General features: G+C 44.1%; 1 protein-coding gene across 1 annotated transcript in view; it reads right to left on the reverse strand.

Moving 5' to 3' along the window:
- The window catches only part of LOC110532382 (hepatocyte growth factor receptor), a 72,678-nt gene that overhangs the window by 11,929 nt on the left and 34,519 nt on the right, over positions 1-26,230 (reverse strand). The window contains exons 8-15 of the mRNA XM_036979352.1: positions 25,920-26,056; positions 25,584-25,748; positions 23,964-24,066; positions 8,840-9,058; positions 6,241-6,390; positions 2,145-2,301; positions 1,523-1,663; positions 474-740 (exon numbers count right to left, since the gene is read on the reverse strand). Of these exons, the coding sequence (XP_036835247.1) occupies positions 474-740; positions 1,523-1,663; positions 2,145-2,301; positions 6,241-6,390; positions 8,840-9,058; positions 23,964-24,066; positions 25,584-25,748; positions 25,920-26,056 (1,339 nt within the window). The remainder of the gene's footprint in view (positions 1-473; positions 741-1,522; positions 1,664-2,144; positions 2,302-6,240; positions 6,391-8,839; positions 9,059-23,963; positions 24,067-25,583; positions 25,749-25,919; positions 26,057-26,230) is intronic.

Here is a 26,230-nt window from a genome sequence, read left to right on the forward strand (position 1 = left end):
AAGGGGTGACCACATACTTTTGGCCATTTGGTGTACGTTAAGGTAATGTGTGCGTAGGTGTGTGTGTTCATGGATGTGGGTGTCTTTTCATGTATCAGAAGTATGTATAGTAGACACAGTTCCGACCCCATCATCAAGTTCGCTGACGACATGACAGTAGTAGGCCTGATTACCAAAAATGATGACACGCCTACAGGGAAGGTAGGACCCCAGCCACCTGAGCCATGGCCTGTTCTCCCCATTTCCATCACTCGGACGTGGGCAGTATAGGAGAATCATGACAAAAATTGTCAGAATGGCCAATAGCTTCTACCCCCAGACCATCAGGCTGCTGAATAGCCACCACTCGTCAGCTACCTGCTCTCCCTGTCCCCCTCCTGCCTCCTGGACTATCCATCCATCCATCCATCCATCCCTGTACATGTCTATCCAAATATGTCTATCCCACACACATGTATGATCATCCCACTCACCTCTGCCTATGACCTGGCTTAGGTGTAACAGCAGGTGTTCCCTAGCGATGACCACATGTTGAACCTCCTTCAGCAGGTCAGGGTGCAGCTGGGACGTGTCGATGTGGACCGAGGCCGACAGGAGAGGGGACACCAGCTCCCCCTCCACCCCCAGACCTATCCCCATCCCCATGCCACCCAGCCCCAGCCTGGGGGACAGGAGTTCCCCATGGCCCCCGTAGATGGGGGGAGCCCCCCTGCACGACTCTGGCCTCTCCACGCCCTGGTCTGAAACAATATAGCCAAAGGTCAATTACTACAGGGTGTCAGGGTCAGCGTTAGGTCAGATGATCACAGAGCGATGCCAGAGAGAGTCATGGTTACAGAACGGAAGAGGGAGAACTTGAGCCCTGTCCAGTACATGCAGAGGAAAGTGAGAAAGGTAGTTACGTTGCTTTCTTCCCTTTATGTCAGTGTTGCTCGAATGAGTGGAAACAGTTGGGGTTATATTGAAAGAGGTTCATGCAGGGATGGACCACTCTAGTCCTTAGAAGTTGCAGCACATCTCTGGGTTATGAACTTACGAGTTAGAAGTTTAAAGGGGTCAATCATTGCTACATCAATTTTTTTTTTTTTTTTTATAAATTAATCATATGTACCCATTGATTCTTGAAGAAAATAATGTGTAAATACTTTATAAGCTTAGCTCAACTGTCATAACCCAAAATATAAACTTGTTTTACTCCAAAGTTTAAAAGCAAAGTAAATGTAAACAAACACTGTACAGCCTCAAAACATGGTTGCATCTGTAGTGTTGATGTCATGGATGGTCTGTCAATGCATCCATAGCTCTGACTATGAATTTGAGAGTCGTTACATTCCTCCAGCCCCATTCCTCAGCTTTTTACCGAAACAATGGCAGTCGAGTACAATTTGTAATTGTTTCAAATACAAATAGCCACTTTAAGTTTAGGAAAGGAAAGCGAGCATTGTTAGTACAGGGTTATAAGGTCAGTGTTAGTGTTAGGACAGGGTTAGTGTTAGGATTAGGGCCATGTCAGGAAACGTACCCTCCAGCAGGGTGGTTCTATAGTCCACCGACTCGTGGGACACCATTTCGTTAGTAGGGCTGACGCTTCGTGCGTTTGCCAACATGTCCAAGTGCTGAATGTGAGCTCGGCCATCATACCAAACCTTACCCTCAGCCAGATCTAGAGACCAGAGAGATGGAGAGGCGGAGAAGAGGGGGGAGGGGAGGGGTGGTGGGTGGGTGTTTGGGCAAGAGAGAGAGAGAGAGGGAGGGAGGTAGGTAGGTAGAGGATTGGATGTAGGGAATGTGATGAGATGTAGGGAAGAGAGGGGTGGCAGAGAGAGGTGAGCGATAGGGAAAGATGGGGTAAAGGTGGAGGGAGAAGGTAGGACCAGAGAAAGGGAGAGAGAGAGAGAGAGAGAGAGAGAGAGAGAGAACACAGTCATTGAAGGAGAAGGACAGAGCGCTCCACCATTTCTCCCATCGTGACCAGCCAGTCAGCACAACATCTCCAGCAACCCCACAGCCATCCCAACCCCACAGCCCAACACGGCTAGTAGGAGGTGGACACACGTGCAAACGTACACACGCACACAAAACCCACACAAACAAAAACATAGTAAATCCTGTATATCACATTTCTATAATAACACACGTAGTACCGTCAATGTGCTTGTTCCTCCTTTTCCAGATGAATAGAGCGAGCAGCAGAAGAAGAAACAGGCTGACACACACACAGCCAGCTATCAGCCCTCTGTAGTCCTGTTCATGAGCCAACATCACTCTTCCCAGACTCACTGAAGACGATGCCTGACGCCACTACGCACACACAACACACACACACAGAAAGGAGAGGAGAACAGTGAGTGAGATGTACAACTACTTTCTAGATAATCTTTTTTTTTTTTTTTTTTTTTTTTTTTTTTTTTTTTTTCCCCTAGGGGAAATACCGATGCGCGCACATGCACACTGTAAATCAATTCTAGTTGTTTCAACTGATTACTATTAAGTAACTGGTTCCACAGCCTTTTTAAGTTGACTCAACTTTTTGATCAAAGTGTTACCTGAACTTAAACGTTTTTAGTTGGTCCAAACTTAGCTCCGACTTGAAACTTTAAATGATGTGTTTGCTCAACTTGTGTCACGGATCCCTCCGGAACTTTCATCACGCACACCTGTCTCCTATTCCCACTGATTAGTATTTGTATGTATGTGCCCTTTGGTGTCCATGGTCTTGTTGATTATTGTTACAATGTCCATTGGTGCGTGTGAGATGCTGGAGGAAACAGGTACAAAAGTATCTATATCCACAGTAAAACGAGTCCTATATCGACATAACCTGAAAGGCCACTAAGCAAGGAAGAAGCCACTTCTTCAAAACCGCCATAAAAACTCCAAACTATGGTTTGCAACAGCTTGGTTGTGAATGGGTCTTCCAAATGGACAATGACCCCAAGCATACTTCCAAAGTTGTGGCAAAATGGCTTAAGGACAACAAAGTCAAGGTATTGGAGTGGCCATCCCAAAGCCCTGACCTCAATCCTATAGAACATTTGTGGGCAGAACTGAAAAGCATGTGCAAGCAAGAAGGCCTAGAAACCTGACTCAGTTACACCAGCTCTGTAAGGAGGAACAGGCCAAAATTCACCCAACTTATTGTGTTAAGTTAAAAGTCAAGTTAAACAATTTAAAGGCAATGTTACCAAATATTAATTGAGTGTATGTAAACTTCTGACCCACTGGGAATGTGATGAAAGAAATAAAAGCTGAAATAAATAATTCTCTCTACTATTATTCTGACATTTCACATTCTCAAAATAAAGTGGTGATCCTAACTGACCTAAGACAGGGAATTGTTACTTGGATTAAATGTCAGGAATTGTGAAAAACAGAGTTTAAATGTATTTGGCTAAGATGTATTTAAACTTCCGACTTCAACTGTATTTATTCGAGGTACTCCTCGCTCTTTTGTTTGGGTTTCTACCCTGTGTTTTGTATACGTGTTTGTTTGGTCTTCGTTCCTGTGCCTTTACACGGCACACCGTAATTTGGGCTGAATAAAACCCAATTACGCATTGCTGCGCCTGTCTCCCGAATCATTTATACCAGCGTGACAACTTGTTTTAGACAGTAAGTTCATTCAACTAGAAATTATTATTTCAGCATCTTACCTAAATAGGGCTCTGCAGCTGGTTACATACAATGTTTCCAAATGATGTATTCAACCTATATGATGTTGACCTATATGACCTATATGATTACATTGTGCATGTTAATTCATATAGTAATTAATATTCATCTCCTCACCTGGGATTTTAACATACAACCTTTTGGTTCATGGCATGGTAATAATAGATAAACAATGAGTAACGATAACTTGGCTATATACAAAGGGTACCAGTACTGGGTCGATGTGCAGGGGTACGAGGTAATTAGGTAGATATGTAAATATAACTATGAATAAAGTGACAGATAGTAAACAGTAGCAGCAGCATATGTGATGAGTCAAAAAAGTTAGTGCAAAAAGGGTCAATCCAAGGAGTCCGGGTAGCTATTTGGTTAACTATTTAACTGACTATTTAGCAGTGTTATGGCTTTGGGTTAGAAGCTGTTCAGGGTCCTGGTGGTTCCAGACTTGGTGCATCAGTACCGCTTGCCCTGCGGTAGCAGAGAGAACCGTCTATGACTTGGGTGGCTGGAGTATTTAACGCCGCCTGGTATAGAGGTCCTGGAAGGCAGGGAGTTCGGCCCCAGTGATGAACTGGGCCGTATACACTACCCTCTGTAGCACCTTGCGGTCGGATGACAAGCAGTTGCCAAGTATGTAATACCCTAGTATGGGTATTCGGACACGGCCACCGTCTCCTCTCCAGGGGCCTCATTTATACGTGTTGCGTAATTTTAACATGAAAGATCTGCACAAAAATATTTAGATGTATAAACTTGGTGAATGTCATACAAGTTTCCCATTATGAAATCAGACCTGTCGTAAAACTGTGCACACGTGAACAACCATTATAACTCGTCCTGAAGAACACCCATTCACCTTTTATGGTGATAATAACACCCTTAAGACAGTATCTAAAGGAAACAGGAATGGCCGACTTGATCAAACGTCTTTTGGAGGAGTTGGCAGAAGGTTTTATTTTGCAGTGACATTAGCGGTATCTGACCGTTTCTGAAAGGCAACGACAATCCTACACACTTCAATGTGTTATAAACCGCACACCCTGTCCGATGCATCAAGCAAAAAACGAGAAATGATTAACAGTCCCAATTAAATGAGCGATGCGCACGGTAATTTGGTGCATGGCTACTCCGGGAATATAAACTCATCATGGCCAGAAAAGGTTGAGGAATTGTATTCTGCAATGGTTATGATACATACGTATTATGTTTCTAAATGAAATATTGTCTACGTGAGAAATGTGACATTACAGTACTCAGACGTGGCCTAAAAACGTCAATGGGAAAAGGTGAGCATAGAGCAAAATAGGCTACTTGAAATAGCTCATCTATTTACTAATGTGAAGTGGGTCCAATTCAATGAGAGATGGGACGAATGGTCGACAGTCCAAACTTGTTGTAGGCCTATAGGCTACTTCACGAGTAGCCTATGAAACCATCACAGGTCATAGGTGAGGAATCTATTCTGCAATGATCATGGAAATGGAATACTGTAAATAATAGGAAATATATGTCTATTTCGAATTCTTTTCGAATGCAAAGACAAGAAACCCCCCCCAACATTTGCTCTTATCACTAACGGCAAATGTTTGCATCTTGTTATTATATTTAACTAGGCTACCTGTTTTCATTATGAATGATACATGAGTCATATATTACCCATTTGCACAAAGCTACTTCAACCACGAGAAACTGTTAGTGTGTACACAATGTTTACAAATGAGGCCCCAGCTCAGTGTTCCTGTAACGTTTTAAGGGTTTAAATCATGTGGAAAGTCAAAAGTTCATGGTTGAACAATCTATTGTTATTACATTCATAAGCATTTTGTGTCAGATACATTTCTATTTGAGGGAGACGACTTTTTGGGAGATATTGGAAGTCTGAGTTGAACAGTCCAGTAAAAGTTGAGAGGTGTTGATGGAATGCCAGGAGGAATGCAGAGATATCCATGGATTTACCCGCCTAGTGGTAATAAAATGCCAGGCAGCAGAACGATAAAAATGACTGTATGATCTATCAAAGCAGGCATCTATCAAAGCAGGGGCTGTCAATACAAACACTCAGGACGCACACACGACACACACACATGCTTCAAGCACACACGCTTGCGCGCAAGCACGTGCGCGCACACACACACACAACGCCGTCGTCATGGACACATACACAAATGCACGCACGGACACACCACACACAGAGCCCTCTGTATGGATGCAGTGGCTGCCCAACAAGGCCTTTATGGAGCAGTGGAGTGGGTGCTGCTAGACTGTGTGGGGGGGGGGGGGGGGGGGGTCTGAAGAGGTCTCTGTAGAAAAGGGGCTGTTTCAATGTTTCAAGTGCAGGGCTGAAGTGGAGGGCTCAGAGATCCTAGGGAAGGTAGGGTGGTCTCACTAATGTTTAACTAGGGGTGATGAGGGGACTCAGTAGAAACCAAATGGAGGTAGTTTGGAAATGTTCACTGAGAGTTTAGCTGGAAGGGAGTGTGTTTTTGTCCATGTGTCTGTACTAGGTCTTTCTCTCGCTCTCTCTCTGTCTCTCTCTGTCTATGTGTGTGCGTGTGTGTCTGTCCTCACCTCCACCTCCAGTTCATTGGTGGCATCCCGTAACTCCATGGGGACAGTACACTCCAGGGTGTTACCCACCACAGTCACACTCTCACAGGTCCTGTTAGACACCTTCAGCACCTCCCCCTTCATCGCCTCCACATCCACACGACCTGGCACCTGGAGATGGGGATATGGAGATTTAGAAAGAAGGGGAAAGGGATAAATGGAGTCAGTATAAAAATCCTACGTACTACATCATCCTCAGTGAGTCCTACCATATCCACACAGAGACATGCATGCAGGCTTGCTCGAAAACTGGTTCCAGTGGAAGTGACTGAGGCACTGGTTGTGGTGCCACTACTGTTATTGTGAACCCTCTCTCCAGGACAGAGACAACAGCCTCTCTGCGTCTGCATACAAACTACCTAACCCTTTTGTCGATGAGGGCTCTTCAGACGGGAAGAGAGGATTTTTGAAGGAAGGAATCTCACCTTCACTGCCTTGGCTACATGCTCCTTCACACACATTTCACTTGCCTCTTGGACTGTAAAATGGTCTGGTTCCTTCAGTCTCTAATGTTACTGTCTCAACCTCAACCCTGTCGTCTGACGGTTTATTCTCAAACTGCTTGGTTGACACACACACACACACACACACACACACACACACACACACACACACACACACACACACACACACACACACACACACAGCTCAGTCGCCTCTCACTCTGCATGGTTGTGCTGTATGTGTATAGCAGAAGGCAATAAAAAGAATGATCACATTCCTCGCGTGACAGCCTGGGATTTTCAGATTTGACACAGAGTGGAGGGCCGCACCTGTTCCCAAACCTCACGGTGTAACTGTATGCGTCAACTAGTGCAGTACATGTGAACACACACACACACACACACACGTTCTTTTATCCTCGTGGGCACATTACATTTATTTCCATTCAAAATCCTATTTTCTCTAACTCTTAACCCTAAACTTAACCCTTACTAATACATTAACCCGTAACCTGTAACCAAAACCCTAAACCTAACTCCTAACCCTAACCCCAACCACTAACCCTTACCCTAATCCTAAACTTAAAATAGCCTTTGTCCTCATGGGGATGTGGGAAATGTCCCCACGAGGGAGAAGGTCCTTGCTTCACAATCCCCCCGCATACGCACACATGGACACTGAGACAATAACAAACTCTAATATCAACAGTATTTTAACATATACAAAGCATATTGCATAATATGTACAATCTCTCATCTCAACACGTGTCATCTCATGTCTGTACTCTGAGGTTGTGTGTAACATTTAATGTGTGTTTACGAGTCATTGAAAGCAACATATCCCATAGAGAGAATAACTATACAATTTCTGCCAGGCATTAAACAGTCTATCCAAACAAACAGAGTGTGTGGCGCTAATCTGTGCTAAGATGCTTGTTACCCTCCCATGGAACGATCTGTAGAGATAAGAGCTCTACACCAGCCAAGACTAATAACATTATCAGTAGCCTTTACTGATTGGCGGACATTTTGGGGCAAAGATATCAGATGGCCCCAAATGTACTCTATAACAGTGCAACCCAGGGCCTTGGGTGTCCCTGGGGTAATGGGGGCTCATGGGAGCTCATCTGGGACCTAGATGGGGGTTGGGAGGTTACTGAGAGGGAAAGGAGGGGCAGGGGCTGGATTAAGCCATGGGGACAAGGTCATGCCTGGGAAAAAAGCCGACCCAGGATCCTGTGAGACCTGTTCCACACAGCTGTCACTAACCATCGGGCCGCCTCAGTAAAAAAAAGAAAGAAAGCTATAATTGTTTTCATTGTAAAAAAAACAACAACAACGTTTTCTACCCAGAAAAATTAGGTTGCCCATTTGAAACACGCCATTAATATGTCAAGGGCTTTGACCTCAGGAACCTGAGACAATGCAGTGAGATGGAGAGAATACACAGAGGAGAGGGATCGGAGGAGTGAGTGAGGGAAATGTAGGGGGTGAGCGATGGGAAACGGGACTCTTTTTCCTGTTTTCTTTCAGTATACAAACCCCTCGCCCCCAGTATTGTTTCCTTCCCACCTCAGACGGGCGAGGGTGAGTCAGTGGAAGGGTGTCGAGGAGGGCAAAGTACAACAAGCTACAATCAGGGCTCAATTCCCATTTCAATTCAGGAGATCAACTGAAACTCGCCATTTGTTTTAAAATAGGAATTCTCCGATTTTAATTCCTTTCCTGAATGGATGCATTGGTAGTTGCACTGACCCCAGCTTTCATCATTATCATCATGGCAGGGCTTTACAGTGCGACCCTTTCGCTTGCATATCCGCCTTCATATTCTTCTGTGCTTTATTATCTCAAATATTCTTAATTTTGTGCTCTCACATTTCTTTGTGTGCAACTACTGTACATTTGTCAACTTAGGCAAACACGTGTTCCTTGTCAAAAAGGTAAGCATAGAGCCCTGCATGGAGAGGTGGTGGTGGGGAAAGGGATGAGGGGGAATGGGGATGTGGGAGAAAGGACCTCACCTTAATATTGTCAATTCCCCTTAAACTCAAGACGATTCAAGAGATCAATAGAAACCCAGTTAGGGAACAAAAAGGTGCCGGTCTGACACGTCTCACCTTAATCTCCAGGATGCTCTTGTTGCCTTTGGATGTGACGGTGGGTCTCTGGAAGTCCTCGAAGCGAGGATCCTCCACATACAGCAGGTCAAACTGGGGCGCGGTGAAACCATCCAGGACGAACGCCACCTTGGTGACCACAGGAGGCTGCAGGCCCAGGTCCTTCAGGGAGGGAGTGGTACACAGGATGGTCAGCCTGTCCTCACCCTGCGTACAGCTCTGGAGAGAGAGCGCACACGTGGCGTAAGTAACACACACACACACAATACGTTGTCCTTTACTGCATTAACGATGGCAGTTACAACGTGCACACACATGCACGTACAGTATGTACACATGCACGCACACACCGCAATTGTGCTTTAAGGAGAAACACTCCTTACAAATTCCTCCAGCATTTCCCTTGTTCCCCTGTCACATAACAAGGACACATACTAATCCGTCAGATGACAGATGCTTTCATCCCAGGGCTAATTACACGCTTGTACACACCATCTATTTATTTCTCCATACAGCTTCAGTGGGGTTTAAGTGCCTTGCTCCGGGCACAACAGCAGTGTGTGTATACCACCCTGGATTCAAACTTAAAAGCCTCCCATCACTAGCGCTTTACCATAAGTGCTATTGAGCTACACGCCGACTTGAGAAACACATAAGAGAAAGCATTATATGAGTCTCTTTTCACCTTTTCAACTTGAAATGTATTATTGAAAAAAAATATATATATATATACATCCAGCACCCGCTCAGAGACAATGAATGTGCACATGTAATCGTTTCCTGAAACATTCCCTTCCATGCAGATGATTAGTTCCAGATTCCAGCAGGTCATAATAAAGCCAAAGTAATGACAGAACATCAAATACTGTATAGAATCCAAACCAGCATCTGCTGCTATGCCAGTGCCCCATACTATTATTTAGACTGTTTCAAATGTAAGAGTCTATCCAGTAAGATATACCGGCGTGCTGAGTGGAACAAACTATACTTTGATTTTTAAAAGAATGTCAAAAGCTGGCTGATGACTGAACCATATAACCATTTTCCAAGTCTGAATCTCCACTGAACAAAATTATAAAACGCAACATGAGACAATTTCAATGATTTTACTGAGTTACAATTCATATAAGGAAATCAGTCAATTGAAATAAATAAATTAGGCCCTAATCTAAGGAATTCACATGACTGGTTAGGGGTGCACTCATGGGTGGGCCTGAGAGGGCATAGGTCCACCCCCTTGGGAGCCAGGTCCAGCCACTGGGGAGCTAGGCCCAGCCATTCAGAATGAGTTTTTCCCCCACAAAACAGCTTTAAGGTACACAGAAATACTCCTCCGTTTCATCAGCTGTCCGGGTGGCTGGTCTTAGATTATCCCACAAATGAAGAAGCCGGATGTGGAGGACCTGGGCTGGCGTGGTTACATGTGGTCTGCGGTTGTGAGGCCAGTTGGACATACTGACAAATTCTCTAAAACAAATTTGGAGGTGGCATATGGTAGAGAAATTAACATGACATTTTCTGCCAACAGCTCTGGTGGACATTCCTGCAGTCAGCATGCCAATAGCACACTCCATCAAATCTTGAGCATTGTGTTGTGTGACAAAACTGCACATGTTAGAGTGGCCTTTTATTGTCCCCAGCACAAGGTGCACCTGTGTAATGATCATGCTGTTTAATCAGCTTCTTGATATGCCACACCCGTCAGGTGGATGGATTATCTTGGCAAAGGAGAAATACTCACTAATAGGGATGGAAACAAACATTTGAGAGAAATAAGCTTTTTGTGCATATGGAACGTTTCTGCTCATGAAACATGGGACCAACACTTTACATTGTTTTGTTCAGTATATAGGTCCCTGGGACTGAACACTTGCCTCTGAAACTGGATCCTGGACTTCTTGACGGGATGCCACCAGGTGGTGTGGGTAGGCAACAACATATCCTCCACGCTGACCTCCACGCTGACCTTCAACCCAGGGGCCCCTCAGGGGTGTGTGCTTAGTCCCCTCCTGTACTCCCTGTTCACCCACGACTGCATGGCTGCGCATGTCTCCAACACCATCATTGAGTTTGCAGATGATCACCTACGACGATGAGACAGCCTATAGGGAGGAGGTCAGTGACCTGGCAGTGTGGTGGCAGGACAACAACCTCTCCCTCAATGTCAGTAAGACAAAGGAGCTGATCGTTGACTACGGGAAACGGAGGGCCGAGCATGCCCCCATTCACATCAACAGGGCTGTAGTAGAGTGGGTTGAGAGCTTCAAGTTCCTCGGTGTCCACATTACCAAGGAACAATCATGGTCCAAACACAAAAAACACAGTTTGTGAAGGGGGCTTGACAACGACTCTTCCCCCTCAGGTGGCTGAAAAGATTTGGTACGAGCCCTCAGATCCTCAAAAAGTTTTACGGCTGCACCATCAGGAGCATCTTGACTGGCTTGGTACCACTTGGTACTGCTTGGCATCCGACCACAAGGCGCTACAGAGGGTAGTGCGTACAGCACAGCACATCACTGGAGCCAAGCTCCCTGCCATCCAGGACCTATTACAGGTGGTGTCAGAGGAAGGCAAAAAAATGGTCAAATACTCCAACCCCCCAAGCCAAAGACGATTCTCTTTGCTACTGCATGGCAAGTGGTATCAATGCACTAAATCTGGAACCAACAGGACCCTGAACAGCTTCTACCCCCAAGTCACAAGACTTCTAAACAAGACTGCTAAATAGATAATCAAATGGCTACCTGGACTATCTGCATTTACCCTTTTTTACACTAACTCTCTGGCATTGACTCTATGCAAACACCCAGGACTCTAAACACACAGCCACACACACACACACACACACACACACACACACACACACACACTACTGTCTATTATCTATCCTGTTGCCTAGTCACTTTACCTATACCTATATGTATAGTACATAGCTACCTCAATGACCTCGTACCCCAGCATATCGACTCGGTACTGGTACTCCCTGTATATAGCCATGTTATTTTCTACTCCCTATATACTGTATATGGCCATGTTCTTTTCTACTACCTAAATACTGTATATAGCCATGTCATTTTCTACTCCCTATATACTGTACATAGCCTATAGTACATAGCCATTTTTATTTGTTATTCACTGTGTATTTATTCCTTTTGTCACTATTTAGATCAACATAATTATTATATATATATTTATCTTAACTCTTCATTGTTGGAAATTGTAAGCATTTCACTGTTAGTCTACAACTGTTGTCTATGAATCATGTGACAAATACAATTTGATTTGATTTGATTTTGATAAGTGCTTGACTTTATTGTGTTATCCCTGACAAGTGTTTAAAATGTTACAACCTGGAAATAAAATTTATTTTGGGGGGGTTTGTATCATTTGATTTACACAACATGCCTAGCACAATATTTTTTTATTGTGAAACAAGAAATAAGACCAAAAAAATGTAAACTTAAGCGTGCATATCTATTCATCTCCCCAAAGTCAATACTTTGTACAGCCACCTTTTGCAGCAATTACAGCTGCAAGTCTCTTGGGGTATGTCTCTATAAGCTTGGCACATATAGCTACTGGATTTTTGGGCAAAACTGCTCCAGCTCCTTCAGTTGGATGGGTTCTGCTGGTGTACAGCAATCTTTAAGTCACACCAGAGATTCTCAAGTGGATTAAGGTCTGGGCTTTGACTAGGCCAAACCACTCGAGTGTTGCTTTAGCAGTATGCTTAGTGCCATTGTCCTGCTGGAAGGTGAACCTCCGTCCCAGTCTCAAATCTCTTGAAGACTGAAAAAGGTTTCCCTCAAGAATTTCAGTGTATTAAGCGCCATCCATCATTCCTTCAATTCTGATCAGTTTCCCAGTCCCTGCCAATGAAAAACGTCCCCACAGCATGATGCTGCCACCACCATGCTTCACTGTGGGGATGATGTTCTCGGGGTGATGTGAGTTGTTGGGTTTGCGCCAGACATAATGTTTTCCTTGATGGCCAAAAATCTAAATTATAGTCTCATCTGACCAGAGTACCTACTTCCATATGTTTGGGGGGTCTCGCACATGCCTTTAGGTGAATACCAAACGTGTTTGCTTATTTTTTTCTTTAAGCAATGGCTTTTTTCTGGCCACTCTTTCATAAAGCCCAGCTCTGTGGAGTGTACGGCTTAAAGTGGTCCTATGGACAGATACTCCAATCTCCGCTGTGGAGCTTTGCAGCTCCTTCAGGGTTATCTTTGGTCTCTTTGTTGACTCTCTTATTAATGCCCTCCTTGCCTGGTCCTTGAGTTTTGGTGGGTGGCCCTCTCGACAGGTTTGTTGTGGTGCCATATTCTTTCCATTTTTTAATAATGGATGTAACGGTGCTCCTTGGGATGTTCAAAGTTTTGTATATTTTTTTATAACCCAACCCTGATCTGTACTTCTCCACAACTCTGTCCCTGACCTGTTTGGAGAGCTCCTTGGTCTTCATGGCGCTGCTTGCTTGGTGGTGCCCCTTTGCCTAGTGGTGTTGCAGACTCTGGGGCCTTTCAGAACACGTGTATATATACTGAGATCGTGTGACAGTTTATGTGACACTTAGATGGCACACAGGTGGACTTCATTTAACTAATTATGTGACTTTTGAAGGTAATTAGTTGCACCAGATCTTATTTAGGGGCTTCATAGAAAAGGGGGTGAAAATACATATGCACGTGCCACTTTTTATTTTTTATTTGTTTGGACTATTTTGTGTATATCCATTATGTGAAATCCAAATAAAAATCCATTTAAATGACAGGTTGTAATGCAACAAAATAGGAAAAATACCAAGGGGGATGAAGTGGGGTACAAAGGGTGGTAGAGTGACAGTTTTACAGTATTCCATACTGAGAGATTACATTTTTGTTCAGCCTACTCATGATAGTTCAACCAGTCTGTGAAGGCAGGGTCAGATGCAACACCTGTAACTTTTCCCCCTGTAATTTCTCCATTTGTTTGTTATACAATATTGGATTTCATGTCACGTTCCTTTCACACGTTGAGCTTACATTTCACACGTGGAACTATAATTTTCACATGTATACATTTTGCGTTCACACCACCTTTTCACATGTGAGGAGAATAACATGTTTTCACCTCACATGTGAATTGCATTGTCACGTGTGCAATTTGCAGTTTCACGTGTTAAAAACTTTGACATGTGAAAATCACATTTGCCGTTTCACATTTCAGAAAACTCCACATCTCATTTAAACATGTCGAATTGCAAGTTTAACATGTGAAAAACAATCACGTGAAAATGAAATTAGCAGTTTAACTGTCAAAAAAATTCACTTTCACATGTGGAATTGCAGATTCAAATGTGGGGTTGAAATAATGTTAATGGATTACGTTCAAAGGGCGACATACTGTAGTTCTGCTGTATGAAGGCCACTGCCTGTTAAAAAGGTGCAATCTTTAGTTGCTACATCCATTTTTGGACTTGTACATGAATGATATGTGTTTGTTATTGAAGAATGTAACGTATAAATGTCTCATGAGCTTCATTCCACTGTCGTACCCCATCAGACCCCCAAATATAATCTTGTTTTACCCCAATGTTTGTAAAGAAAGTAAATAGGAACAACCACTAAACACATGGTTAAAACTATCATTTTGATATCATGGATGGTCAGTCCTTGCATCCAGCGTTGTCTATAGATTTGAGAGGGGTTGCATTTCTCCAGCCCCATCCCCATCCCTCAGCTCTTTACTGAAACTGTGGCAGGGAATAATGGTGTAAGAGAGTAATAGTGTTTTATTATGTGTTGTAATCCTCTAGTGAGTGAGGTACTTTTGTGCCATAATTATCAAGAAAAACGTCTGACGTGGAGAACAAAATTGTTAGCATGGCAAACAAAAAGACTAATAATGATATTGAAAGCAAAACATAAACCCAAAAGTATTGATAGCAAAACCAAATATTGCAAGGAAATAATTTCAAAATGTATTTATTTTTATTTTTAAGTGAAACATTTCTGATAAATAAAACGCCTCCCTCTTTCCTGCAATTTTCCCTATCTTCGGTTATGTTCGCCTGGCCTTTGCTTTCGCTGCCTTTTTTGGAACATTTATTCAAGCAACATACTGTAGCACCCTGCATCCCACTGCTAGTTTGCCTCTGAAGCCTCTGAAGCTTCGCAGGGATGGGATGGGAGACCAGACGAAGATGAAAAATAAACATGTTCAAAATAAACAGGTCCGAAAACCAGATGTGTTTCTTATCACGTTATTTTGTAAGGGTACCACTACCCTAAAAACAAACGTAGATACATTCACACACTCAATCACTTCTCTGCTAATGCATCCTCCATCTTTTCTAGTCTGACATAATGGTAAACAGAGAGAAAAGAAGGGCCTGCGTTCTAGTAGGAGTGAAACAAGGGCCCTCATCCAGAACAGAAGAATAGTCCCAAATGACACCCTATTCCCTATCTACTGTAGTGCACTACATTTGACCAGGGCCCATAGTGCACTATATAGGTGTAACAGTTCTGCTTTCCGTCCCTCTCCTCAACCATACCTGGGCTCGAACCAGGGACCCTCTGCACACATTGACAACAGTCACCCTCAAAGCACTGTCACCTATCGCTCCACAAAAGCCACGGAAACAACTACTTCAAGGTCTCAGAGCAAGTGAAGTCACCAATAAAAGCGCTATTAGTGTGCACCCGGCTTACCATTTCACACCGGTTACATAGGGAATAGGGTGCCATTTGGGACACAGTCTAAGAGCTAAAGTGGTGGAAGTTAGTTCAGGTATTTTAATTGTTTTTACATTTAACAAGACAAGTCAATTAAGAACAAATTCTTATTTACAATGACGGCCTACCGGGGAACAGTGGGTTAACTGCCTTGTTCAGGGGCAGAACGACAGATTTTTACCTTGTCAGCTCGGGGATTCAATCCAGCAACCTTTTGATTACTGGCCCAACACTCTAACCACTAGCCTACCTGCCGTCCCTGTATCCTCCGGCATCTCTTCTGTCCTCTCCTCTTTCCCCTCTCGGCATCGACATGGCACTTCGGTCCTCTAGCACAACTAGCGCGGAGAGAAACTGGCCCAGATGTCTGGTATGGTTGTAATTTCCGGCTCTTCACGTCTAACTGGAGATTTGGGAAGTGGTGCGGACGAGTTCTAGAAGTGTTTCTTGATGTGATAATGGAGTCGCAGGGAGTTTTTGTCAGTCAGTCCCCATGCTTCCTATATATATATATATAGCAATCTGGTGTTCCTTATGGAACTTGTTGTGTGTTTTCAACAAAGGCCTCCTGAAAGTGCCCCGGCAGCAGACACTTCGAAGCCTCCTGGTGCACACACAGCTGTGGCATGGACGAAAAAAAAACAGTTTAACTCTGCCCAGAGTTGACAGCCAAGTGTAAATGTTTGTCGCGTGGTTAGGGGCCATTGATATTGTATATGTATCTAGTTGGCCACTAAAGCAAACACGTCCTTGAGTAAAGACATCCTACACAGACAGACATCAAGCCCAAAGTACCCATGGCCCCAAAAATGACCCCAAACACATGTTTCTAGTGGCCTTTCTGCACCACAGTCACATGTCCTTTCTGCTAAAACATTTCATTAGGTGGCATGTTTTTACATATCACGGCTGGAGTGGAATACATTTCAATCAATCAAATGTATTCATAAAGCCCATTTTACATCGGCAGTTTCAAGTGGTATTAGTTGTATGTACCGGGGTACACATGGAATACATCGTACAGTTGTCACAACGTTCATTTACAGTAACCTGGTCTTGACCCCGAAGGGCAAGCAGGAGCAGAGGCAGACGCACAGTGGCCACACTATTTTGCTCCACGCTCAACTTTTCCGGAACATGTAAGTGTTTTAATAAACCTTTCAATGACTCGTTAGTACTTTGGCTCTAACAAAGTGATTGAACTCCAATTCCCATGAGCATCATTGTTGCTAATCACAGTAGCCATGGGTGGAATAGCAGGGCTGGTTTTAAGTGTTACAAAAGCTTCCTGTTAGCAGTTCAGTTCCCCTGGACAGACTTCCAAACTCTAGTCGGTGTTGAGCAATAACGCAGATGGAGTGCAAACACACACACCCTCTGGCCCTGCAGGCCCTCGTTCGCACACACACACACACACACACACACACTGCAGGCCTTGTTTACACACACACACACACGCTAGCATGCACACACACACACGGGCCCTGTTCACTCACACACAACCTGCACTTGATGGTCGAACAAAAGCAAGCAATCACAATTGAGTCTGGCGTGTGTGTGTGTGTGTGTGTGTGTGTGTGTGTGTGTGTGTGTGTGTGTGTGTGTGTGTGTGTGTGTGTGTGTGTGTGTGTGTGTGTGTGTGTGTGTGTGTGTGTGTGTGTGTGTGCTCCTCGACAGGGAGCAACTAAAGGGGTCTAGAAGGTAAAATGGTCCCCTGGAGAGTTTAGACAAATATCCTGTGAATTAGGGGAAACCTCAGTCAACCACTACTCATTACATGGCAAAGATTCATTGTTTCATAAATGTCTCCTCTCGCTTGTGTTGGTAGACTGATCTGAATGACTGTGGGTTGGGGGGGGAGCAACTGTGAATACAATTACTTGTTAGTTGATATTGTAGCAGCAGAGGTGGGTAGTTAGCTCTGATTATCACTGAACTGGCAACCCTGTACTCCCAAAATGGAGACAGCAACCATAGTGCAATTGTACAATTGTAAACTCTCTGGAAAGTGTTCAGTATCCTGACCAAGGGATAACAATGCCAAACAAAGCGATCTTATAAGATACTAAGTGTTACCCAGAAGCTAAGGACTCAAGCTGTACATACATAGTTAGTTAAGATCGAAAGATAATACCGACAAGTGTAGCCGTATTGGGTCTCAAAAATATCTTTAACTAGCCAGGTGGAAACGGAAGGCTCATACTTGCCCCTCTCAGGCATCCCCTCAAGCTGGGCTTTGGCCATGCTGCTGAAAGGGTAAGAGATGGGAAAGGCAGACCACACCGGGTCTTCAGTTGACATGGAGCACCCCCATGTATGAATTCCTCCAACATGTGTATGGATTCCTTACCAACCGGTGTCTGGCTAGTCTAGTGGATCCTCTAGTAAAGCGAACCCTGTCCAACCGCAAACGCCACTTCCCCTTCAACCTCTCCACACCAACCCTTGGCAATCTCACTCTGCTCCTTGGCCCCCTTTACTGGATGTGAATGGGCCCTGGACGTAGTAATGTGAAAATTCACTATTCACTACAAAATTCACTACTATTGCTCCATCCCTCTTTTTTTTTCTCGGCTCCTTTGGCTTTCTGACCATGCCAGCTTTTCCCTGCAGATCGTAAAAGAAAAAAGAAAAAAACATTCCTTTCATGTTTGTGGGAAAGCTGAGATTACTTGAGCCTCGGCTTTACTCCAGATCTGAGAAACAGATATCAAGTCGATGCTGGACATTTTTTTTCTTTCTTCTCTGTCTCCTTTCTCTCATGCTGTTGTCGAGGCCCCAAATCTCATTGTTGGTCTATGGAAGAGTTGTTTTTCTTCCCTTCTAGACCTTGTTGGTATGAAATCTTTTGGAAAGAGGATCACGAGTGCGTGTGTTTGTACTCTACGTGCCTGCAAGTGTGTGGCTGTGCATGTGTGCATGTCAGTATGCGTACTGTATGTGTAGAGTATACTGCATATGCAGAGTATATTATGGACTCCTATTTCAACCACAGTCCTACTATATTTTTACGGGCTGACAGTCAGCTAGGGGTCTGTGCAGACAGGCTACCCAAAGTCAGGAGATGAAATTGTACACGGATCAAAGTTTCATTTCCCTCTTTGCCTTTTCTCTACTGAACAAACACAGAGCTGCTGTGGTGGTGGATGATGACAGGCCCGCTCAAATTACTGCTCAGGCATTCATATATCCAGGGGTGTTCTCTTTGGAAACAGTGATCCCTCTCTCTCTCTCTCGATCTCCCTCTCTTCTCCGGCGACCCCGTGTTGTGGGTCAAAATAATACTGTGTCTCATACCGTCTCTTCCTAGAGAATGCCTCATCTCATCCTGGTTACTGTAAAGAATTTAAGAGGCAACAGCTGGAGCATTAGGGGACTAGAGCATTATCCCCTATACTAAATCATTAGAAATTATACCCCATGTTGTTAAACACAGTACACGTCCCTGTCTTGTCTTGCCTGGTGCACTGTCATCCAGTCAGTCTTCTCTGGGGGTTTAGGTATTCGATTAGTGGTTGGAATGGAAAGGAAATAAGATTGTTTGAAAAGGGACAAACTCAGTGCATTCGTTGAGTCACGCTTATTTGATCCATAGTTGTACCAAGATTGATACCATTTCTATTCAAGTCTATTGAGAAAATGTGCTGAAATTCTAAGCACAATAAATTCCAAGGAACATTTTCAAAGTCTCCAAATCGAATCTTTCAAATCATAAATGTACAACCACAATGTTATTGGTAGTTGAATTGATACTGAGGCATATTATGAGGACACCTTCTACCTGTGTCCTTTTTCCTTCCTCATCCCTCCCTCCCTCCTCTCCTGTTGTCTCTTCTGACCCTAGCCCTCCCTGAGGCTCTGTAGAGCACCAACCTCATCACAGGTCACACCAGGAGGGGGTCAGTGAAAGGGAAACTGAAAGGCGAGCTGGTGTGTGTGTGTGTGCGTGCGTGCGTGCGCTTGATGTCAGGGGATGGGGGTTGGTTGTAGCTTAGCTGATACAGATACAGTGGTCTGGTGTAGAGGGGGTTGAGAGGGATAGAGAGGGATTTTGTTTGGTTGAGATTTGAGATAAAGTGTTAGAGCAGTGTATGTGTGTGTTTTGCTTGAGTGTGTGTTTCTCCTAAGGGAGTCATGACTAAACCTGTGTGCCTTGCTATCAAGGTTGAAAGATAACACCATAACAAAGCACTACCTGTCCACATAACATCAGAGGCCACTTGTGTGTAAAACGTATTTGTTGTGGTTCATAGAGATGGCAAGATGGCGCCGATAAAGATGGAAGCTTCACTTCAAGTCCTTAGGAAACTGTGCAGTATTTTGTTTTTTTATGTATTATTTCTTACATTGTTAGCCCAGAAAACCTTAAGTGTTCTTACATACAGCCGGGAAGAACTATTGGATATCAGAGAGACGTCAACTTACCAGCACAACCAGCCCTACAACCAGGAATACGACCCAAAGCGGATCCTTTGTCTGCACCTCCCAGGGCATTTGAACTGATTCCAGACGCCGACTCAAAACAACGCCGTCGGAGGAGAGGGTGCACACTGGAAACCATATATCCTGAGGCTGCATTTATTGTAGCTAGGGATTTTAACTAAGCTAATCTGAGAACAAGGCTACCTCAATTCTATCAGCATATCGATTGCAGTACACAAGCGAGTAACACACTTGACCACTGCTACTCTAACTTCCACGATGCATACAAGGCCCTCCCCCCACCCTCCTTTTGGCAAATCTGACCATGACTCCATCTTGTTGCTCCCCTCCTATAGGCAGAAACTAAAACAGGAAGCGCCGGTGCTTAGGTCTATCCAACGCTGGTCTGACCAATCGGATTCCACGCTTTAAGATTGCTTCGATCAAGTGGACTGGGATATGTTCCGGGTAGCCTCAGACAATAACATTGACATATACGCGGTGAGCAAGTTTATAAGGAAGTGTATAGGAGATGTTGTACCTACTGTGACTATTAAAACCTTCCCTAAACAGAAACCGTGGATTGATGGCAGCATTCACGCAAAACTGAAAGAACGTACCACCGCATTTAATCATGGCAAGGCAACTGGAAACATGACCAAATACAAACAGTGTAGTTATTCCCTCCATAAGGCAATCAAACAAGCAAAGTATCAGTGTAGAGACAAAGTGGAATCGCAAATCAACAGCTCAAACACGAGACGTATGTGGCAGGGTCTACAGACAATCACAGATTACAAAAAGAAAACCAGCCCCATCGCGAACATTGACGCCTTGCTTCTCCATGGCTGACGTGAGTAAAACATTTAAACGTGCTAACCCTCGCAAGGCTGCCGGCCCAGACGGCATCCCTAACCGTGTCCTCAGAGCATGTGCAGACAAGCTGGCTGGTGTGTTTAGACATATTCAATCAATTCCTATTCCAGTCTGCTGTCCCCACGTGCTTCAAGATGGCCACCATTGTTCCTGTTCCCAAGAAAGCTAAGGTAACTGAACAAAATGACTATCGCCCTGTAGCACTCACTTCTGTCATCATGAAGTGCTTTGAGAGACTAGTCCAGGATCATATCACCTCCACCCTACCTGTTATCCTAGACCCACTTAAATTTGCTTACAGCCCCAATAGGTCCACAGATGATGCAATCGCCATCACACTGCCCTATTCCACCTGGACAAGAGGAATACCTATGTAAGAATGTTGTTCATTGACTACAGCTCAGTATTCAACACCATATTACCCTCCAAACTCATCATTAAGCTTGAGACCCTGGGTCTTGACCCCACCCTGTGCAACTGGGTCCTGGACTTCCTGACTTGTCACCAAAACCCTCACAAATTTTTACAGGTACACAATTGAGAGCATCCTGTCGGGCTGTATCACCGCCTGGTACGGCAATTGCACCACCCACAACCGCAGGGCTCTCCAGAGGGTGGTACGGTCTGCACAACGCATCATCGGGGGCAAACTACCTGCCCTCTATATATTTTATACTTATATATTCTCATCCCATTCCTTTACTAGAATATGTCTGTTTTAGGTTTTGTTTTGGAATTGTTAGATACTGTATTACCTGTTACATTCTGCTGCACTGTCGGACCTAGAAGCATAAGAATATCTCTACACTTGCAATAACATCTGCTAACCATGTGTATGTGACCAATGACATCTGCTAACCATGTGTATTGGACCAATAACATCTGCTAACCATGTGTATGTGACCAATGACATCTGCTAACCATGTGTATGTGACCAATGACATCTGCTAACCATGTGTATGTGACCAATGACATCTGCTAACCATGTGTATGTGACCAATGACATCTGCTAACCATGTGTATGTGACCAATGACATCTGCTAACCATGTGTATGTGACCAATGACATCTGCTAACCATGTGTATGTGACCAATAACATCTGCTAACCATGTGTATGTGACCAATGACATCTGCTAACCATGTGTATGTGACCAATGACATCTGCTAACCATGTGTATGTGACCAATGACATCTGCTAACCATGTGTATGTGACCAATAACATCTGCTAACCATGTGTATGTGACCAATGACATCTGCTAACCATGTGTATGTGACCAATGACATCTGCTAACCATGTGTATGTGACCAATGACATCTGCTAACCATGTGTATGTGACCAATGACATCTGCTAACCATGTGTATGTGACCAATGACATCTGCTAACCATGTGTATGTGACCAATGGCATCTGCTAACCATGTGTATGTGACCAATGACATCTGCTAACCATGTGTATTGGACATATAACATCTGCTAACCATGTGTATTGGACATATAACATCTGCTAACCATGTGTATTGGACATATAACATTTGCTAACCATGTGAATTGGACATATAACATCTGATAACCATGTGTATGTGACCAATGACATCTGCTAACCATGTGTATGTGACCAATGACATCTGCTAACCATGTGTATGTGACCAATGACATCTGCTAACCATGTGTATGTGACCAATGACATCTGCTAACCATGTGTATTGGACATATAACATCTGCTAACCATGTGTATTGGACATATAACATCTGCTAACCATGTGTATTGGACATATAACATCTGCTAACCATGTGTATGTGACCAATAACATCTGCTAACCATGTGTATGTGACCAATGACATCTGCTAACCATGTGTATGTGACCAATGACATCTGCTAACCATGTGTATGTGACCAATGACATCTGCTAACCATGTGTATGTGACCAATGACATCTGCTAACCATGTGTATTGGACATATAACATCTGCTAACCATGTGTATGAGACCAATGACATCTGCTAACCATGTGTAAGTGACCAATGACATCTGCTAACCATGTGTATGTGACCAATGACATCTGCTAACCATGTGTATTGGACCAATAACATCTGCTAACCATGTGTATGTGACCAATAACATCTGCTAACCATGTGTATGTGACCAATAACATCTGCTAACCATGTGTATGTGACCAATAACATCTGCTAACCATGTGTATGTGACCAACAACATCTGCCTACCATGTGTATTGGACCAATAACATCTGCTAACCATGTGTATGTGACCAATAATGTTTGATTTGATTTGGGAACAACATGTCACAATGTGGGCCAACTCCAAGTCAGCCAACCACCAACCTCCAACACTAAGGTGTACCAGTTTGTTTCAAGACAGAGGGTAACGTTAAAAAACAACTGCAATGAAACCTACATTTCTATCTAGTTATCAGGGTTCCTTATAAAAGTGGAACACACAGAGAGTCAGGTCAGGGCTTCTCTCGTGCTGTGGTAACTGAGGTAACCTTGATAGTGGCTGAATACATGTGTATCCGCACCGCAGCGTTCTTAGAATAAGGAGAATCAACACAGATTGAAGAGCTCGAGGCCCACACCTGTGTCCCAAAGGGCACCCTATTCCCTTTGTAGTGCATAATAAACCATGGTTGTGTCCCGTACGGTTTTGGTCAAAAGTAGTGCACTATATAGGGATGATGGTGCTATTTGGGATGCGGCGGGGGGAAAGATAATCAACCCAGATTGAGCAGATTGAAGCCAGATAATAAACCAAGTCAGCTACTGTAACATTACTGTGTGACTCAGAGGTGATGACACTATCTCATATGGAGCGTAGACTTTCCATTTCCCCCCCATCCATTCGTACAAATCTATCTAGCACTGTTCCCCTAATATTTCACCTCTTTTCTCTTCTTTTCAGGGGGGCTTAATGACAATAACAGCCACGCGGTTTGTTTGAAGGGGGGGGGGGGGGACCTGGAGGTATTTAGTTTTTTGCACCGGCTGGAAGACGTCCGGTCGGTCGCCTCAACAGACGGACAGACACTCAACGGGAACGAGGTCTTGCTAAACCTCACTCCTAGTTCAGTAGAGGTTAAGACACTCACCACAGTGAACACCTTGCCGTCCTGGGCTGTGGGGATGAGCACCATCTGAGGCGGGGAAGCCGAGTGAAGGTAGAAGCCCTGGGCCACCACAGTGCTGCCTCCGCTATTGGGGACGCAGAGAGAGTAGCCAGGAATAAATACACAGTGTGATCTCCATGGAGAAAATGACTGTTAGTGATTAGTCACTAGCGGGCCCATAGGCCGTTATCAATAAAACGTCACAATAAGGCGCAGAGTGTTAGATTTGCCTGCTGAAAACATCTAAAACCATTTACAACTGCGTGCCGTTTTCAAGGAATCGTTCAATAAATGTTATAACTGTCCTGCAAAAATCATCACCTCTTGAAGAACATAGTTACAAAATTACAAATGCATTGTTATTCCATGCAGAACAATTGCACACATTTAGCTCTATCATCAGAGTCATACAGCAAGTAACTGCATGCTTTCAATGATCATTAAAAATCAATTCATCCTGTAATATTGGCCACCATGAATTGGATATCTGAGTGATACACAGTCAAATGAAAGTGAACTACTGTATAAGTGACAAGTAGGCAATGAGTGGTTTACGTTCATTTCCCATCCTTTGTGAGATCTGCCTGGCGAGCAGCAGAAGGGCGTATTTGACGATATAAACTGCAAAGGTTGGCTAAACATAGACGTAAATAGACCTAATGTACTTTTCTCCCCCAAACAACGTAGGCCTTCCTAGCGAAGTTAGCTAACATGATTCCCTTTTCAACGTTGTTTTCAAGGGTGTTTCATCACGCTTGCTGCCGACAGACATGACAGGCTCCATTTATTGACGGACCACGTCAAATTGGCTAGCTTGCTAATAACAGCTAACAAAGCTAGAAGGCTACATCCAAATATAGTTTGATTTGCTTGCCATCTATAGAGGTGAAGACAGTAATCCGACTGGCAATGTAACTAAGTCAAAGAAATGCCGACGTCAAGCTCTTTCCAAAAGTCGAATCTCTGAGGAAGCAAGCTAAATGACACGTGTTGTTTTCTTAGCTAGCTACACGCCAAATCGATAGGCTACCCTCACCTATCTGAAAATACATGCTCAATCAATGTTCTCTGATCATAAAAAGCATGCAGTTACTTGCTGTACAACTCTGATGATTGATGTGGAATAATCGGAAATGTGTAGTTCTGACTCTGCTCTTCAAGAGGAGGTGATGATATTCCAACCAAATAGTTAGAACCTTTATTTAACCATCCCTGGAAAACGGCACATAGTCGTCAATGGTTTTAGCGGAGCTGGGGGTCTCCTTGCCCACCAGCAGCCAAATAGATTTTTATTTAATGTGTCCCTCTTCACCCACTTATCCTTTATGACCGTCTCTCTCACTTTCTCTTCTCCTCTATATACACCACACACTGCTACTCGTTCCCTCTCTCTGTGACTTCTCTGTTTTCATAAACTCCCCCCTACGATCTCTCATTCCTTCTCTGACACCTGTATCCTATGGAACCTCTTCCTACGGATAATAATAGCTATATCTCTTTCCCTAGCTACCTCTGTCGACACCGCCATATTACTCCTGCTGCTGCTCTACGGCCTGCATCCCTCCTTACCAACGGACAAACTAGCAAACTAATATCAAGTACCTGATGAAGGACCGTGTGGGCTGGATGCTGGAGATGAGAGGGTCTTCGTTGTAGGCGAAGAGTACAGGGGCCTCTCGGACCACAGAGTCCACCCTCACATACACCGCCTGGAGGGACGGGGCCGACTGGGGAGGGGTCCTGCACATCAGCATGGTAACTGACACACTGGAGAAAGAGACAAAATACACGTCGGCATATTAGTGAGAGTACACACACACACACAACACAGTTCCTCACATTTGGAGAATAACCAAAACCTGTTAAATACAGTGTATATCGTCCGCATGTACACACGCAAGCATTTTTACTCGAAGCAGAAACATTATGCACTCTCACCTCAGGATCTCACAGGTGGCATTCCCAACAGTGACCTGTCTGGAGTTGCCACTGTCTAAGAAAGAGCCTCTGATGGTGAGCACGGTGCCTCCTGACTTAGGACCGAATGCAGGGAAGATCTCCCTGATTACTGGGTTCTGTATGAGCGAGACAGGAGGGGAGTCGAAGCCACTTCAAACCCAACAACAACCACAATTACAGTTCATATGCAAATCAGTCAGTTACTGTAAGTAATCAATCTGTCCAGCCATCTGACATACTGTACCTACAGTGTCTATGACAGTGGGCACCAACTGTAGTCGTGGAGAGCT

Source organism: Oncorhynchus mykiss, chromosome 1 (assembly GCF_013265735.2).
Source record: "Oncorhynchus mykiss isolate Arlee chromosome 1, USDA_OmykA_1.1, whole genome shotgun sequence".
In the NCBI taxonomy this organism is placed as follows: Eukaryota; Metazoa; Chordata; class Actinopteri; order Salmoniformes; family Salmonidae; genus Oncorhynchus; species Oncorhynchus mykiss.